General features: G+C 37.9%; 1 protein-coding gene across 4 annotated transcripts in view; it reads left to right on the top strand.

Moving 5' to 3' along the window:
- Ttk (TTK protein kinase) overlaps positions 1-18731 on the top strand; it is a 35906-nt gene that overhangs the window by 1473 nt on the left and 15702 nt on the right. The window contains exons 2-13 of one of the 4 annotated variants that reach the window (XM_042671147.1): positions 25-176; positions 3129-3351; positions 4350-4456; positions 7442-7585; positions 8072-8186; positions 8338-8410; positions 8503-8597; positions 9390-9477; positions 10652-10772; positions 13360-13505; positions 16184-16320; positions 17419-17536. In XM_042671147.1, coding sequence (XP_042527081.1) covers positions 38-176; positions 3129-3351; positions 4350-4456; positions 7442-7585; positions 8072-8186; positions 8338-8410; positions 8503-8597; positions 9390-9477; positions 10652-10772; positions 13360-13505; positions 16184-16320; positions 17419-17536 — 1506 coding nt within the window. In that variant the 5' untranslated portion in view covers positions 25-37. Of the gene's footprint in view, positions 1-17; positions 177-3128; positions 3352-4349; positions 4457-7441; positions 7586-8071; positions 8187-8337; positions 8411-8502; positions 8598-9389; positions 9478-10651; positions 10773-13359; positions 13506-16183; positions 16321-17418; positions 17537-18731 lie in introns of all 4 variants that reach the window. The other 3 variants (XM_042671149.1, XM_042671150.1, XM_042671148.1) reach the window with 3 other exon arrangements.

The raw sequence follows: 18731 nt of genomic DNA, 5'->3' as shown, positions 1-18731 counted from the left end.
TTCTTCTGGGTTCTAAGAGACTAGTTGCACGTTAGAAATGGAGGCTGAAGATGGGAGTGGCAGAGAATTGACCATTGATTCCATCATGAGCAAAGTGAGAGATATCAAAAGTAAATTTAAAAATGAAGGCCTTAGTGATGATCTAAGCTTGACTAAAGTCTCTGCTGATACTACAGGTAAGCTATTTTTATTTTATTATCTTCCATTTATTTACTGAGAGATGCTGGGAGTGGAACTCAGGGACTCAAATATGTTTTACAAGTACTACCCAGCTACTTCCCCTTTTAAAAAATAACCATTTATTGCATGTCCCTGAAGTCAAGGAATGAGATGTCAACAACTGTGTTAATATAATTTTCTAAGTAATGGATGCTCATGTATTAAAGTGAACTTTATATTTTAACCTGTTTAGAAATATTTCAAAATTGTCTGCTTTCTTACATTAAAATTCAGGAATGGAGGCATGGCTCAGTTGGTAAAGTGCTAGCCAATAAGCGAGTTTGAGTATGAGCAAAATACTGAGTTTGATTCTTGGTGTCAGACAAAAAAAAAAAAAAAAGGTAAAGAAATTAAAACTCAGCTGTGTACTTGATGACATACACCAATAATCCTTGCTGCTCAGGAAGCTGAGAAGCGGAGGGTGGCAAATTGACACAAACCCTGGCAGAAAAGTTCAATATGCTGCCTCTCCAAAATAACCAGCAGAGCACCAAGCAAGCTAGCTAGCTGAGCAAGTTCAAGTCCTTTTCAAACCCCAGTAGAGGGGAAGGAGGGAATAGAAGAAAAAAAAATCAGCTGGGTGCCAGTAGTGCTCCTCTGTAATCCCAGAAGGCCAAAGAAGGGGTGTATAGAGTCCTGAGGCAGCTGGGGTTGTAGAGCAAGTTCAAGGCCAGTACTGGTCATAGTGAAACCCTGTCTCAGAGAGTAAGAAAGAGGGAAGATTTGTATATGGGAGGGAGATGAAGAGAAACAGATACTGTTATTAAAGTGCTTAGAGGTATTTGCACTTCCATTACTGTCCAGATTCAGCAATAGGTCTGTTTTTTTTTTTGTTGTTGTTTTTGTTTTGGGGTGTGTGTGACTTGAAGCTGGATTTTGATTTGAAGAATTTGCTTATTATTTTCTGGCCCATTGTTCTTTGTTTCTGTCCTCTGGTCTAGACATAGTGGCTTTCTTGATATCTCTCTGTATCCTAGAGCAGCTCATTTCCACTCCTTTTTTCTTTGGCCTATGCCTTGAGTACTATGCCCAAATATTTGCCCCCTCTTGCCTCTAGGTTTCTGTAAATGCCATTTCACTGTGGCTTTCTCTAACTTGCCTGTTCAATATGTGTCCCTATTTTTCTTATATTATTTGTTTCTGTGGTACTAGTCATTTTGTATGCGATTAACTTATGGTTTTGGTTATTATCTTCTGGGACATGAACTCAGGAGGGTATAGTTTTTGGTCTGTTTTGTTATGTGGAATAGAATGATACTTGGTATGCAGTAGGCGCTCAAAACATTTATTGAATGCTGAAGAGTAAATGTGCCCAAAGCTTAATACACTAGTTTTAGGGGTTTTTGTTTTTATTTTTTTAAGCATTAGTGCAGAAGCCTGGTTTATTATATTTCAAATTGGTGAGGTCATTTGAACGGTGACTTCTAGATGTATTTCCTCACTACTAACTATTAAATAGCTGAGGAATTAAAAGTAAGTTATCAGGAAAAGGTGTGATCTAATCATGTTGGGGGTCCAACCAAGAAAATAACAGTGTAAAAAGTCTTTTTTTTTCTTTTCTCAAGTCTTAATAGAATATTAGTATGCTGTAGATTGTCTCACAGCTTGTAAGCCAAGGTAGTTGGGTACTTGCCCACACCTCTACAGATTCTTAGCTCAAAACTATAAACAGTGTTGTGTTCAAGATGCAAATCTTAGACTTGGAGTGTAGGGGAAAGTTCTGAGGTGGTGGGAACAAGTACTTTCACTTCCAGATTTGTCAGTCTAGAAGGCTGCTGGTGACATTTTGCATACCAATGACACTGGTACTCAGTGTTGTTTGAATTGGAGGAAGGATAGATGTCCTGGGGCTTGAGGAACTAGACTCCTGATTTCCCCTGTAGTTTTCTAAACACTTCACTAACCAATTTGTTAGCAAAGCTATACAGCCAGGCCAAGTTACAGTTAAAACAAAAATGACAAGAAATGAATGCACTGTGGTTAGTAGAAAACACAGATTAGGGGCTGAGGGTTTAGCCCAGAGGAAGGGCCTGGGTTTGGTCCTCAGCCCTGGAAAAAAAAAAAAAAAGAAAAAAAAAGGAGAAAAAAAACCACAAATTAGTTTTGCTTGCAGTATTAGAGACTTAGATTTTGCTTCAAGTTATTAAAGCTGATAAAAGGAATGATAGCTTCTGGAAAATCTGAACTTATCTGAATTTAATACTGTTTAATAATTACTAAAATATCCCAAATATTTCCAAATAGGAAACTGACATTCAAGGTTGTTCTTCTTGTTTGTTTATTTAAGCATGCAATAGTTATGGGGAGCATTTCGTTTGTTTCTTCTGTATACATGTTTACACTAATCAGATTTCACCATTTCATCATTGAATATCTAAGATTTTAAAACAACAATAAAGTAAAAATGCATTACAATGTAAAAATTATATCTGAAGTTTAGTTTTGATGTTTCTATAGGTTAAGGTTCCACAAAGGAAAGAATAGCTAAAAAAAATTCCAAAGGGCATAGTGAGACCAGAAAATTAGCAAGGCCTCTGTGAGAAACGTTGGTAACTTGGAGGAAGAAAAAAAATAATGTCACCTTTTTTTAATAGTTTGCAAAGTGGATTTTGTTTAGTTGTTTTGCAAGTAAGTTTGAGGTATCTGGAAATATTCTTGGATGGGTAGGCTGGTAAAGAAAATATACCAAAGTGCTAAGTTTCTGAATTTTTAATGAATTAAATGATTGATAGAGAATTTTCCCGTATGAGTTGTTAAAAGTTTTACTACAATGAGTTTGTGGACATTGAAACTGATTCTGCAAATATTTAGCCATAATCTGAAGGACAAATGGATTTGGCATTGCTTTTTGTCTATTCCTGATGTGAGATATACATATATATATATATTGATTTGTTTTTTCCTTCCAGATAACTCAGGAACTGTTAACCATATTATAATGATGGCCAACAACCCCGAGGACTGGTTGAATTTCTTGCTCAAATTAGAGAAAAACAGTGCCCCCTTAGATGACGCTCTTTTAAATAAATTGATTGGTCGTTACAGTCAAGCTATCGAAGCACTACCTCCTGATAAATATGGAAAAAATGAGAGTTTTGCTCAAATTCAAACGAGATTTGCTGAGTTAAAAGCGTAAGTAAAGAACATCTCTTCCCCAGTGGCTCACCCCGTAATCCTTGCTACTCAGCAGGCTGAAAGCTGAGGATCTTGGATTGAAGCCAGCCTGGGCAGGAATGTCTGTGAGACTAAGATTCCTATCTCCAATTAACCACCAGAAAACCAGAAGTGGCGCTGTGGCTTAAAGTGGTTAAGTGTCAGCCTTAACTCTTAATTGGTGGCTCATGCCTATAATCTAACTACTCAGGAGGCTGAGATCTGAGGGTTGCAGTTTGATTGCAGCCTGGCTGAGAAGCCCCCTTGGGACTCTTTTCTCAGTTTAATGACCAAAAAGGCTCAAAATGGAACCTTGGCTTTAGCAGTAGAGCACTAGCTAGCCTTGAGCAAAACTGCTCAAGAGACAGTGTCTGGGCTCTGAGTTCAAGCTTCACATATACACACATAAAAATAACTCTTTTACATTTTTTTTCTTTTTGGGTCCGGTTGTGGGGCCTGAACTCTGGGCCAGGGCGCTGTCCCTCAGCTCTTCACCTCAAGGCTGGCGCTCTACCACTTGAGCCACAGCACCACTTCAGGCTTTTTTTTTCTTTTTGCTTATGTGGTGCTGAGGAATCAAACCCAGGGCCTCAGGCATGCAAGGCAAGCGCTCTACCACTGAGCCAACTTCCCAGCCCCAACTCTTACATTTTAAGTAAAAGAGTTTTAACATTTTAACTCTGTTGCCAAGAGGAAAAGTGAAAACTTGTCAAATGACTATTTTGACTGAATGCTTTTTTTTTTAATGCAAACTAATTTATGTTAGAAAGGACTAACATAAACTTTCCTATATACATGTTTCCAAAAAAGTTACATGTTTTAGACTGCCTAAAGATTTTAAGAAATAACTTACCCTTTGAATTTTACACACACAGCAAAGCAATACCTTAGGTCTTTTGAGGGGAAAAAAGTTAGCAAGTTTAGGTAGTGGTATCTGTTTTAGAAGAAGGAAAATTAACTCTGATCTTTTATTCCAGTATTCAAGAGCCTGATGATGCACGTGACTACTTTCAGATGGCCAGAGCAAACTGCAAGAAGTTTGCTTTTGTGCACATATCTTTTGCACAGTATGAGCTTTCTCAAGGTAATCTGAAAATGTCAAACTTACCTTTCAGTAAAGAAGCATCATTTTCTGTATTACTAACACCCTAATATTAAATCATCTGTGTAGAGTTAAGCCAAAAAACAAACAAGTTAGTCAGGGGGCCAGGTGGGTGATTTCTTTCTTTTTTTTCTTTTTTTTTTTTTTTTTTGGTCGGTCGTGGGGTTTGAACTCTGGGCCTGGGCACTGTTCCTCAGTTCTTCAGCTCAAGGCTAGTGCTTTACCACTTGAGCCACCGTGCCACTTCTGGCTTTTTCTGCTTATGTGGTGCTGAGGAATCGAACCCAGGGCCTCATGCATGCAAGGCAAGCGCTCTACTAACTGAGCCACCTTCCCAGCCCCAACGTGGGTGATTCTTAAGCATAAATATGGAAGCGCATTATACTAGGTGCTGTGTTTATAAGCAATGATCTAGAGAGAGAAGAATGAACATAGTGTTTAGGCTGTGGTTCAGGAAATATCTAAAGGAAAGTTGTTTCTTTCCTGAGTATTTGTAGAGTGAAAGACATAGGGGGATTGAGCCAGAACTTAAACTGTGATTTCATATACAACAATAGAAACATTTTATGTTTCTTAGTAGTCTGGGCTTTTTGAATTTGATCAGGTATGTCTACCTCAATCACGTTTAGTCTGGCCATTCTTTAGTCTTTGCTCTTTTTGTCATTTTGCCTTGTTCGTGCTTCAGCTCTGCTCTGGTTCCAGGTACTAATCTGTGATAAACATCCTTGCTGGCACAATTCCAGGGATTGTTCATTACTCCATATGCTCCAGGATTGGAGAATTATACAATTCAGATGGTTTGAGATGATGAACTTTGACCTATGGAGATGTTTATTCATGAACTAATCTTACTGCTTCTTCAGTCTATTGTGTGTAGTGTCAGGGTGCTTGTTAAAAAGCTATTCCTGATGGGGAACCTGTCATCCTAGCTGCTCTGGAGGCTGAGATCTGAGGGTTATGGTTCAAAGCCAGCCTGGGTAGTAAAGTAAGAGATTCTTTATCTCTATTAAACTACTCTGGAAACGCTTGAGTGACACTGTGGCTTAAGTGGTAGAGTACAAGCCTTGAGTAAAAGGAGCTCAGGGACAGTGCCCAGGCCCAAAGTTCAAGCTCCTGGGCTGGCAAAAAAAAAAACTATTCCTTTTCCTGTCCCCCAAATTCATCCCTTTGTAATTGTAGGTTAGGTCACTAGGCCTTTACAACTTGTATCCTTCCCTTCTACTTAAAAATCTTTTGAAAGTGTTATAACCTTTCAAGAGCAATTGTAAAACTTAACATCTTTGGACACAAAAACCACCACAATGTAGCAGTATACGCAAATCTGCATGTGTCATTATGCTAAGCAGGAATGATAGATAGGTTGCTAGGAAATGGACTACTTCTCAAGATCCTGTGTAGAGTCTGATGTGTGGGTGGGTGTGCACGTGTGCATGCACTCATGCAGTGTCTCCTCTTACTAATCTTTTATTAGGTTCTCAAAGGGATCTATGATCTTAAGCTCTCAAATTACCTCTTGTCTAAACTTGTTGACCTAAAATTCTGATCATATCACTATCAATAAATTTGTGGATTTAATCACTATCATAGTCAAGCAATAATCAGTGTTGCTCAGGTATTTTGTAATTTGAGTCCTACAGCTGAAATGTTGACATAGGTCATTTAAAACTATTATATTTAAATAGTTGTACAAAGGAGTTTACACAGATCATTTTGATGGATGGTTCCTTTCAGCAAAAGGTGTCAGCCTTGTTTTTATGTCTGAATGTTATTGTGAATGATTCTTGTGGTATTGGGGTTTGAATTTAGGACTTTATACTTCCAGACAGGTGCTTTACAACTTAGACCAGCCCCTTTTGCTTTCATTACTCTTCAAAAAGCGTTTCACCTTTTATTTTTCTAGTCTGGCTGGCCTGGACCAAGATCCCTCTATTTTTACTTGTCTTGCAATTGGGCTGACAGTTGCATGGCCAACTTTTTGTTGGTTGGGATGGGGTCTTGTTTTGTTTTTTCTTTTTAACCTACAAAATGTTATCCCTCTCGATCTCTGCCTTCCAGAAGGCTAGGATTACAGGTGTGTACCACAGTCTCTAGCTTGAAAGATACTTTTATAGTCGGTTGTAAGAGATAAGCTGCTCTTAGAACTACTTTAACATCCAGAATTACCTCTTGTTTTTTCTTTCTTTTTTTTTTGGTCTGGTCGTGGGGCCTGAACTTTGGGCCTGGGCGCTGTCCCTCAGCTCCTCAGCTCAAGGCAAGCGCTCTACCACTTGAGCCACAGCGCCACTTCCGGCTTTTTTCTTTTTGGTTATGTGGTGCTGAGGAATCGAACCCAGGGCCTCGAGCATGCAAGGCAAGTGCTCTACCACTGAGCCACCCTCCCAGCCCCACCTCTTGTTTTTTCTAACTGCTGTAGTTGGACTTTGCTTTTTCTTTTGTACTGCTTTGTGCTTTTTGTAACTTCTGACAGTGGACCACAATAATTGACTACACCAATAGGTCAATTGTATATTATTACATGTTGAACTCTTTGTTGTTGTTGTTGGTTGTGGAGCTTGAACTCAGGGCCTGGGCATTGTCCCTGAGCTCTTTTAAGCTCAAGCTAGGACTCTACCACTTTGAGCTATAGCTCCACTTCTTATTTTTGAGTGGTTAATTGGAGATAAGAGTCTAGTTGGAGATAAGAGTCTCTTGGGGACTTTTCTGCCTGGGGTAACTTTGAACTGCAATCTTCAGATCTCAGCCTCCTGAGTAGCTAGGATTACAGGCATGAGCCACCATCTCCTGGCTGTTGAAACTATTTTTAACATGAATTGTTGTTAGCCAAAGAGAGTTGATTATGTGCACAAGAAGTGAGGCATTCCTATTTGCTATGAATCTTGGAAGAAATAAGTTTTTCTTAGGTTTTAATGAAATATTTGGAGTATGCTACATAAAACAACAGGTTTTCCTTTTGTTTAACTTTGTTAGGTAATTTCAGAAAAAGTAAACAACTTCTGCACAAAGCTGTGGAAAGTGGAGCAGTCCCACTGGAAATGCTGGAAATTGCCATATGTAACCTAAACCTCAAAAAAAAGCAACTGCTTTCAGAGGAGGAGAAGAAGAGTCTGTCAGGTAACTTTCAGTGTATGCTGCTGCCTTTCCATGGCGATTAGGGTTGCAAAAGGAGTCAGGATAGTGGTTTGTAGAAAAACTTAATTTATGTAGAATGCTTCAAGTCAGAAGTTAATTGCAGATAGTAAAAGATAGAAGACTTTTAGAAGTTAAAAAGGCTTACCCTTGTTGGAATTTTTGAGTGTGTGTGATCACACTTTCATTGGTAAAATTTTAAAAAGCAACTCTGTTGAAGCCAGGGATGATGGGCTTTTCCTTTTAGATATAGAGCCTGCTTTTACCTCAAGGGAGACCATTATGTACTTACTGAGGATTTGACAAGGTCATTGGACAGTATCATCTTGGAACATCTTGTCTATGTATCTTGCATGAGGCCAGTTATTTATTGTACATTGATTTTAAAAAATATTCTTAATTAAGTAAGATTATTTCTTCTTTTATTTTAATGTCCTTACAAACTTGATCATAGCTTTGATGTTTTCACAGGTTCTACCATGTTAACAGCCCAAGAATCCTCCTCTGGTTCTCTTGGACATGTGCCGAATAGGGACATTGGCAGTGACTCCAGAGGACTGGCCACTAAAGCCTGGTTATTTAATGGGTAAGAAAACCTCATTGGTTCTTTGCATGCTCATAATTTATGTAAATTATCTCCAGATACAGTTGCTTGTAAATGTGATAGTGATGTGTAGCAGTAGAGAAATGCATGTTAACATTCTTTGAAAAAGTAGAGGCATTTTCTTTCTGTCTAGAGAGAACATACCCTCACAAGAGGCAGAAATAGGTCCTCGAAATCCTTTGAAGCAAACTAACAAAACTAAAGTGGTAAGTTACTCTGAGTCTGCTTTGATTAAGGTGATAGTTGCCTCATCCCTGTCTCTTGGTTACTGGTTACTTAATCTTTCAAATCATTTCAGTCTTGCCCATTTGGAAGAGTTCCAATTAACCTTCTAAACAGCCCAGATTATCAAGGGAAGATGGATAGCTCAGTTGTGCCAGCTTTTACAAAAAGGTATGTTGGACTTTTAACTTTTTAAATTTGTTTAAAGATTTACGGAAGAATGGTCTTTAATTTTTAACTTAGCAACAGTAATTGTGATTAAATTTTCCTTCAGTATTAGAAGTTATTGAGTTTCTTTTTGTTGTGATTTTTTTTTTTCCTTCTTTTTGTTCTTTCTTGCTATGTAATCCAGGGTGGCATGGAACCTTGTTGTTCTCCTCCCTCAGCTTCCTGAATGCTAGGATTACGGGTATATGCCACAATGCCCAGCAATACGTTTCTGAGTTTCTAAGTGCCATCATGAAGAAAAGCTGAGTAGAGAAATGTTTTGTTTTTCACTCATTGGAGGTATTTATTAAAGGCGCTATTTAGAAGTTAGGAAACATTTTTTTTTTTTTTAAATATTGAAGCTGGTGCCAGTGGCTCATGCCTATAATCCTAGCTACTCAGGAGGCTGAGATCTGAGGATTGGTGTTCAAAGCAGGCCTGAACAGAAAAGTCCCATGAGACTCCTATCTCCAGTTAACCACTAAAAAACTAGGAGTGACCCTATGGCTTAAGTGTTAGAGTGCTAGCCTTGAGCGTAAGGATGGACAGCATCTGGGCCCTGAGTTCAAGCCTACAACAGGCAAAAAAAAAAAAAAAAATCAACATGAAGCATAAAGTCTGCTATCATCCATAGAGTTAAAATTCCCGGTTTCTATAGTTTATACAAAATAAAAAACAGGCTTAAGAGGGAAAAAAATACATTGAAAATATTGACTTCAAATTAAATATTGAAATGATTTATTTCCTGTGTAACAGACAGAATTCTGGATCAGAATGCCGAGATTTGATTGTGTCTGGATCTAAACCTAGTGGAAATGATTCCTATGAATCAAGAGTTTTGAAGGTATTTGGATTCTTTTATCTTGATAGGAAGCAAGGGTTCCCGATGAAGGGTTTGTGCAGTTTTCTTTGGGGACAGGGATGGAGGTTTAAAGTATTCCCAACAGTGCTGGAAAAACTGTAAGGAGACCCTAGTGGCGAGTGAGGCACAGGTCCTCCACTGTTCCTCAGCCATTAATGATGCAGAGCAAGGGTCAGCCATCACCTCTGGGACCATGAGGATCATGTATTAGGCCTTTGTGTTTCTCTGGAGTAGTTGACTTGAGTTTGGGAGCTGCTAGAGGAGCTATTGTTACTGCCAAATGTGTTTTCTGATTTGTTTCCACATATCACACAACAACTAGAGAGTATGTTGGGACATAAGTAGTCAAGTCTGATTTACTGGTTCACAGATGGAAAATTATTTTAGTTCCACATGCACTGTCTGCTTTTTGTTATTTTCTTTTAGGGGTTCTAGGAATCTTAGTATACTTCGCTTAAACTTACTCTGACATAGAAATATGAGTCTTTTCAGTTTTATAGTCTGTGTGAATACCTTTTGCTTTTGTGGCCTATGTATTAAATTTTATTTGTTTTTTGTGCTTCTAGCTCTCATAGAGAATAGGCTTGTGTAAGAAGTTTACTCCTAGAATAGCTACTATCTAGTTATACAAATGTTGATTTTTATTAATGCAATTGTTTTTAGTAATAAAATAACCATCTGGGCTGGGAAATACAGCTCACTGGTAGAGAGCTTGGGACTGTCAAGTCCCTCGGCTCAGTTCCCAGCATTACAAGGAAAAAAAGGCAGGTATTGGAGGCCTCGCTCAGATGGTGTAGAGCTGCAGTTAGTGAGTGAGAGTGTCAGATAACCAAATTCCATATCCAGTTCTGGGGGTGGGAGTGGGAAAGGGCATAGTGAAAGTACTGTCATGGAAACAGAAATACTTCAGTGTTTCGTTGTCATGGGTCTGCATTCTGTTAGACTCTAATTAACTTTCTAATACTTTTTCTTGTAAGTTAAATAATATGTAGCAAACATTTAGCAATTGAGTAATATTGTCTATTGCAATGCAAATGTCCTAAGTTTATCTTTATAATCTTGCTATTTAGGTAGTTCTCATTTGTTCTCAATAGTTAATTTTGCTTTTCACTGTTGATGGTACTCTAAATCTTTCTTTTTTGCATTTTATATACAGTCTGTTCAAAATATCCATCCCAAGGAGCCTGTGGTATCAGATGAAAAGAATTCTGAATTTCTTACTGATTCGATAACCCTGAAGAATAAAACTGAGCCAACTCTTCTAACTAAATTAGAAGGTAAAAGTGATAGAATCAGATTTATTTCTTTAGTTAAGAAGACCATATTACAATTTGAGAAAAAAAAAAGATTACTTAGGAGCTGTGATGTAAGCGTATATATAACTAATACATTGAAAAATCAATAATAGTAGTTTGTTCTGCTTTATTAGTGGCAACAGCTTTACTGGTTCTGAAGTCATCTCAACAAAAGCCTAGAGACATCTGATATACACACAAACACTCATATTACTTATTTTTCTATTTTTTGCTATACTGGCATACGAACCCAAGTCTTATGCTTGCTAGGCGGGTACTTTCCTCTGTCACTTGAGTCATACTTCCTGCAATAAAAAGAAGGTTCCAATTTTAATATATTTTAATTGAGTAATCTTTGCCTCATGATACTTTTTGTGTTTTTAAACAAATTTTCCTCAGCTCTAAGATACATTCATATATTTTAGATTTGTCACTGTAACCTTCACAATTAGACTTAGATTTTACTTGAACTTAATAACTTTACATGTGTAAGATCAGGTTTTAATACTCTTTCCTCCTCCCCAGTGGATATCTATTTGCTCAATAGCATTTATTGAAGAGACCCTTTTCCCTCTTCGAATTGTTATAAATTAGATAATTCCATGTAGGTATATGGTTTTGTCTTACCGTAGTTGCTAAGACCCTCAGTAAAATGATATATAGAAAAGATAGAACCGGGCAGTGGTGTCTCATGCCTGTAATACTAGCTTCTCAGGAGGCTAAGATCTGAGGATCACAGTTCAAAGCCCTCTGAGGCAGGAAAGCCCATGAGATTCTTATCTCCAGTTAACTACCAGAAAACTGCAAATGGTACTGTGGCTCAAAGTGGTAGAATGCTATCCTTGAGCAAAAGAACTCAAGGACAGCACCCAGGCCCCAAGTTCAACCCCCACAACTGACCCCTCCCCCCCAAAAAAAGGAAAAGATGATAATTAACATTGTTGTGTTTTTATTTTAAGGGAAGATTTTATGTATCTTAATGATTGCTGTAAATTTTAGACTTCTGTCTTATATTTAGTTCACTAATAGTACTTTTGTGACTGCTTTTTCTGCATCTGTTAAGTTAGTCATACATTTTCTTTCCCTATTTCGTTATGACAAATTACATTGATTTTCAAGTAAGTAAACTTTGAATTTAGGAATACTCCATGTGGATATAGTTTTATCATCTTTTTGCATACTAATTGCTAGTATTTTATGTAGAATTCTTCTATCTGTTAACATGAAAGGAATAAGATTATCATATTTATATGGCATAAATATAATATTGAGCCTTTTTGTTTATAATGCCCTTATAAGTAAATTATAGGCCCTTGTAACGTAACATAAATTATAGGCAAATTATCTTCCTTTCATTAGCAAGACTTTAACATCTATATTTGTACATTTTATTTGTTTACTGGTAAATATCAGCAGTTAAATCAAAGATGGGTCTCTGATAAAAATTCTTTCCTTTTTTTTTTTTTTGGTGTGTCAGTTGTGGGTCTTGAACTCTGGGCTGGGCCCTGTCCCTCAGCTCTTCAGCTCAAGGCAAGTGCTCTACCACTTGAGCCACAGCTCAACTTCTGGTTTTCTGAGTGGTTTATAGGAGATTAGAGTCTCATGGACTTTCCTGCCCAGGCTGGCTTTGAACCACGATCCCCAGATCTCAGCCTCCTGAGTAGTTAGAATTATCTGCATGAGCCACCAGCGCCCAGCTTCTTTCCTTTTTTTAACAACAAAAATCTGATGGGAGTTTGTGACATGTAACTGGGACTACAGAATACCACCAAACCTGGCCTTGTTTTTGTTTTTATCACATTCTTCCCTTTCTCTCTCTCTCTCTTTCTTTCTTTCTTTCTTTCTTTCTTTCTTTCTTTCTGTCTCTCTGTCTCTCTCCTACCTTTCTTTCTTTCTTTCTTTCTTTCTTTCTTTCTTTCTTTCTTTCTTTCTTTCTTTCTTTCTGTCTCTCTGTCTCTCTCCTACCTACCTTCCTTCCTTCCTTCCTTTCTTTCTTTCTTTCTGTCTTTCTGTCTTTCTGTCTCTCTGTCTCTCTCCTACCTTCCTTCCTTTCTTTCTTTCTTTCCTTCCTTCTTTCTTTCTTTCTTTCTTTCTTTCTTTCTTTCTTTCTTTCTTTCTTTCTTTCTTTCTTTCTTTCTTTCTTTCTTTCTTTCTGTCTCTCTGTCTCTCCTACCTACCTTCCTTCCTTCCTTCCTTCCTTCCTTCCTTTCTTTCTTTCTTTCTTTCTTTCTTTCTTTCTTTCTTTCTTTCTTTCTTTCTGTCTGTCTCTCTCCTACCTTTCTTTCTTTCTTTCTTTCTTCCTTTCTTTCTTCCTTTCTTTTGCTAGTCCTGATGCTTAAATTCAGAGCCTGGGTGCTGTTCCTGAACTTTTGTTGTTATTGTTGTTTGTTTTTTTTGGTCAGGACTAGTGATCTGTCACTTGAGCCATAGCTCCACTTTTGATCTAGAGTTGATTGGAGGTGAGAGTCTGGACTTTCCTGCCTGGGTGATCCTCAGATCTCAGCCTGTGTGTCTCGGATCATAGACATGAACCCCTGGCACCTGTCTTATTCTTACTTTTTAATTTCAGAAGGTAAAGAGTATCAAGATCCAAAGATTCTAGGAAGTACAAAGAAACAATGGCAGTCAACGAAAAAGTCAGAATGTGTGAACCAGAACCCTGTATTTTCAAATCAGCGGCATATTCCTGAAGCAACTCCAAAGCTTGATACAGAGGTAACTTTCTTTTCCCTTAACGTTCAGCTTTACTGTTGTTCATATGCATGTCTGAATTTTGATGATCTGGTTAAATGTTTTCATTTGTGAATCTTAATGTGCCATCTATCTTGGGATAGTTTCCTTATAAAAATGCCTTAAAAAAAAATCATTTGGAATACAATGGTAAATAGCAGCTATAGTGAAAACATATCAGACTGAATTTATTTCCAGTAGTATTTCTAGACTGTTGATGTGTTTGGCACAGGAGTTGACAAACTAAAGCCTGTGGCCCAAAACTAGTCCCTAACCTGTTTGTATAAATATAGTTCTTTACAGAAGGGGTGTTGTGTTCAAAAGAAAACATAGGGGCTGGGAAGGTGGCTCAGTGCTAGAGCGCTTGCCTTGCATGCATGAGGCCCTGGGTTCGATTCCTCAGCACCACATAAGCAAAAAGGAAAAAGCCGGAAGTGGCGCTGTGGCTCAAGTGGTAGAGCGCTAGCCTTGAGCTGAAGAGCTGAGGGACAGTGCCCAGGCCCAGAGTTCAAGCCCCATGACTGGACTCCCCTCCCCCCCCCCAAAAAAAAAAAAAGAAAACATAGTAGGTAATTAGAGAGGTGCAGATTGAAACTATGTTAGATACTACTTCATACCAATGAGGGTGGTAGTAATCAGAGACAATAACATGTTGGTGAGGATTTAGAGAGTTATAACATTCTCTTGGAGTGGAAAATGATATATTCAGTTTAGAAAACAGTCTGAAAGTTACTCAGAAGGGTATGCACAGAGTTCTCACATGATCTAATTAATTCTACTCCTAGGTTTATAATCAAGAGCATTGAAAACACATATCCACATTATTTGTGCATAAATGCTTATGACATTTTCATAATTGCCCTACAGTAGAAATGACAAAATATCTGCTAATGGTGTGTAATATGGTGGGCTCATAGAATGGAATGTTACTCACTGACAAATATTGAAGTACTTGGACCATGCCAAGTGAAAGAAGCCCATCAGCAAAAGCCATGTATTGTACAATCTCATTTGCATAAATAATCAAAAGATGCAAATCTATGGACATGAAAAGTAGACAAGTAGTTGTTGGGGAATGGAGAATGGGAGGAATGGGCAAATGGATGCCTTTTGGGTGATGAAAGGATTCTAAAGTTAGACAGTGGTGACTAGGAAAACTCTTGGGCATATAGAAAATAAACAACAACCAGTTTCTTGCATCCATTGTTGGTCCTGTAATCTTGTCTCAGGGAGAGGTTATTTTTGTCTTGCTGCTCACTTTCCTTCTAGCTATGAGCTCCTATGGTCTACCCTATTTCATTCTCCCTTTCTTGCAAACAGCCCACTCTTCTGAGGCTTCTACCTTCCGGATAACATCATCATATTCCTTACTTGGTTCTTCTACCCCTGAAAATCCTAGCAACTCCTCATCATTCCATCAAGAAATGAAGCCATGGGTCACTCAAAGCCCATGTTTTTACTGTCTTCTATACTGGCCCCTAACTTCTTCCTTCTAACAACCATTCCCTTCATTCACATCAGCTATTCACTCCTGTATTTTCACTTCTGACTGCTAAATATCAAATGCAACTATCCCATTCTTACCCATGTATTTTCTGTTTTCCTTTATCTTTCTACAGGTTTCTTAATCACATACCATAATTCTAATGTATGTGTGTGTACACACACATCTTAAAGGGAAAATTTACCCAGGAAAAGAGATTTACCAACCATCTTCAAAACTGATGACTTCAGTGTAGAAAGTAGGATAGATTTATCCATTGTGATTCTTGAAAGCATATGGAGGAAACGGGTTGAAATTACAATAGAAGTCAGTTTTTTAATCTACCTGCAAGTTACTACTAATGAGTAAAATTTTCCCCAAATTAAAGTGAACATCTGTAGATGTAGAGTGTTTAACTAAGCACTCTAAAGTATTTCAGATGCTGTAGAGCAGGGATTGGTAAATTGAGGGTTGGTAGGCTTCGCCTACTCAACTCTGTTATCAGAGCATGAAATAGTTACAAATTGTGTAAGCCAATGGGCATAGCCCTGTTCCAAAAACTGTTACAGAAATAGGTGGCAGGCCAGGTTCTGCCTCCAGGCTGTAGACAGTGTGCATTCATTATCATGTGGGGTTTGTAACAAGCTGAAATCTGCAGGTTGTGTATCTCTCACAAGGGGAGCACACAGTGGCATCTACTATTTCTCTCTTTCTCTCCTCTCTCTCTCTCTGCTAAATAATTAGTATTTGGTCACATTTGAAGTGGAAAGTAGTTTTACTAAGGAACTTTGTTTTTGCTGGGGAGTGAACCCAGGTCCTCATCAATGCTAATAGACCTGTTGTACCATTGAAGGAAACCGTTTGTCTTAGTTACAGAAGTTCGATATACATTATAATGTATCTGATTAGGAGATGACCTCAGGTCCTATTTTGTTAAGACAGTTTTGTGTGCTTTTCTGATGATCGGAATCAATTTGAGCAGTCTGTTAGGTTTAAGAATTTGGAGTCAAAGAATTGAACTAAAAAGTTATTGAAAGTTAATAAAACACATATGCCCACCTGTTTTAGTATGCTTCTGGTGTTCACAATAGTTTTATTATTTTCTTTTAAAGATTATGTTTGCTAGCTGTTGTGTGACTCATCTGAAAACTTGGTCATGGTATTTAAATTTTTCTTTTAGCAGAAACGTGCCATGATTGAACAACCTGTCTTACCCATTTCAAAGCAGTCACCCTCAGTATCTGCACCTAAATGGATTGATCCAAAGTCTATCTGTAAAACACCAAGTAGAGATGCCTTGGATGATTACATGAGCTGGTAATTACTTTTTGCACCTGTTCAGAACTCAGAGTGGTAAAATAGAAGACAGGCTGTAGGACCAAATAGATCTGCATGTGTTTGTTCCTTTGAAGACTTCACAAGTGGTCACTTTCTCAGCATTTGCTGTTATCATCTATGAAATATTCATGTGAAGTTAGTTGAAGTAATACATGTTTTTAAAGATTGCAACAAATATAGTCTTCTGTGTTAGTTGTAGTCAGTATTTACAGTCTGAAGCAATGGATGCAATCCCCAACAACCAAGCATTGCAAGATGGAGACCTCATTTTGAGAAAGTGATATTAAAGGAGGTTAGCATTCTGAGAGTAAAACAAAAGTGGATAAATACTTTTTAGTATTTTAGCATGGGAGGTGTTCATTGGAAGGTGATGATTTCACGGAAGATTTTGTTGTATAGTTCGCATAGTTCTTAAAGTGTTTGAAGGAGTTAAAGACTTAAGTGGATAGGGATGAGGGATAGTGAAGAAGTTAAATTGTCAGTCCTCACTATAAGAAAACACAGGAGTATTAAAATAAAAGCAAATGAATGACCTTCCAGAGAACAGAAATAACCTGCAGTTAACTGGATAACCTTCAGCTAGATGGTTTAGTGGTCATTTTAAGCCCAGGGCCTTACCTACTTAATACAATTTCAGTGTAATTTTCTTTATTTTACTGCATGTAACATATTTTAAAGGAAGATTGCTAACCAGACAATAAGGCAGGTATTTTTCGTGGCATTAGATTATTGTTTATAGATAGTAATACAGCTCTTTTGTGTAATAGCAAACAAGGCGAAGACAATGTAAATAAATGTAGAGCAAATACAGACTCAGAGACCAAGCTTCTCTGAGGATGTCATTGGCTGTCAGATATTTCTAGACGACCATTATAGAAAGAATTCCCTAAGTTAAAATATTTGGTGGTAAAGAAACTAGAATAAATAAATAGCAGCTGTATTATGAAAACGAACTTGTGGTCTGACTGATGTAGAACTTTCAGTTACTACCAGCATTTTAAAACATATGTGAACTTAATCAGAATCTTACTTTCTTTAAAAAAAAAATTCAACTTATAAATGAAGAAATCATTCTAGTTTTAGAACTCCAGTTGTAAAGAATGACTTGCCACCGGCCTATCCGTCATCGATTCCTTATGGCCAGCGCACTTGTTTCCAACAGCAAGTTCCTGCTACTCCTCTACAAAACTTACAGGTTCGATGAGCTTTGTTCATAATGTTTACCAGAAGGCATAGCCAGTTTCCTAGATTTTGTATTTATAAGATCAAGTTGTCAGGAAAGGTCTTAGGAACGTGTCCATCCTTCCCAGTAGGCAAAAAAACCGTTTGGATTTCCCACCCAAGGATGACTCCTGAATTGTGAGCGGTTTCTTACTGAAAACATGAATTGAGGCTGCTCTTGGTAACCAGGACCCAGCGTTCCATGTGAATCTCTGGATCTATTTTCCCTTGTTCTTGAGGTTTCTTTCTCTTCTATTTATTCAAGCCAGCCATTTATAATCAGCTTCATTTCATTCGCTGATTAATGATACATTTAGAAAAGTAACTCTTTCAAAACTATTAGCAACCAAATATACTGCTACAGTATAATATTATAAACTAACAACAACAACAATACTGGTGAGACAACTGCATTGTTTCTATAAAGAAATCCAGTACTTGACACTAACAATACAGTAAGTTCATGTCACCTCTTGGAGGCAGCCTGAGAATGGTAGAAACATGGGCCTCGTAGACAGAGGCCCTGGATGTGAATCCTGGCCTCACCTCTTGCAGCTTCCCAAACTCTTCACACCCATTTCATGGCCCTAATGAAATGGTGAAATGAGGCTGCTTACCCGTAGAGTGTCTGTAAAGTTACATTAGTGCAACATATTAATAATATTTGTGCCTCATGGTACTTAGAAGATAATAAGATTAGCAGTTTTACCAAAATGAAACAGAAAAAGAACAAGTACCTATAAAAACCAATTGATGAAAAAATGGACAGAAAGTAGGAGAGTGGTTACTGAGCTGAAGGGAAGACAGGGAGTTGTTGCTTAGTGTGAAGGAGGAAAACGTTCTGAAGATGGATGGTGGTTGGACAGCCACGTGGATGTACTCAATAGCACTGCATGGTATTGAAGATGGGTCAAATGGTACCGTGTAGGATATGTGCATGTTCCCACACCTTAAAATAATGGATAAAAGCAGCTGACAAGCTTCTATTAGCTCTGAAAAGAAGTGAAGGTATGTTAAGGATTGAAACAATATAATAGAAAAAAAGAAAGGTGATCAGATTTGCCTATGCATTAGAAATGCCTAGAGAAGCAGTCTAAGGAGGCCCATGTCAGGAGGCTTGTGTGCAGCTGGAACTCCCGGAAGGGAAGGTCAGAGTGCAGAAGGGAAGG

The sequence above is a fragment of the Dipodomys spectabilis genome, unplaced genomic scaffold (genome assembly GCF_019054845.1).
Source record: "Dipodomys spectabilis isolate Male_0828 unplaced genomic scaffold, ASM1905484v1 ptg000600l, whole genome shotgun sequence".
In the NCBI taxonomy this organism is placed as follows: Eukaryota; Metazoa; Chordata; class Mammalia; order Rodentia; family Heteromyidae; genus Dipodomys; species Dipodomys spectabilis.
Note: the sequence above shows the minus strand (reverse complement) of the source record. Positions and strands in the feature narration are given on the sequence as shown.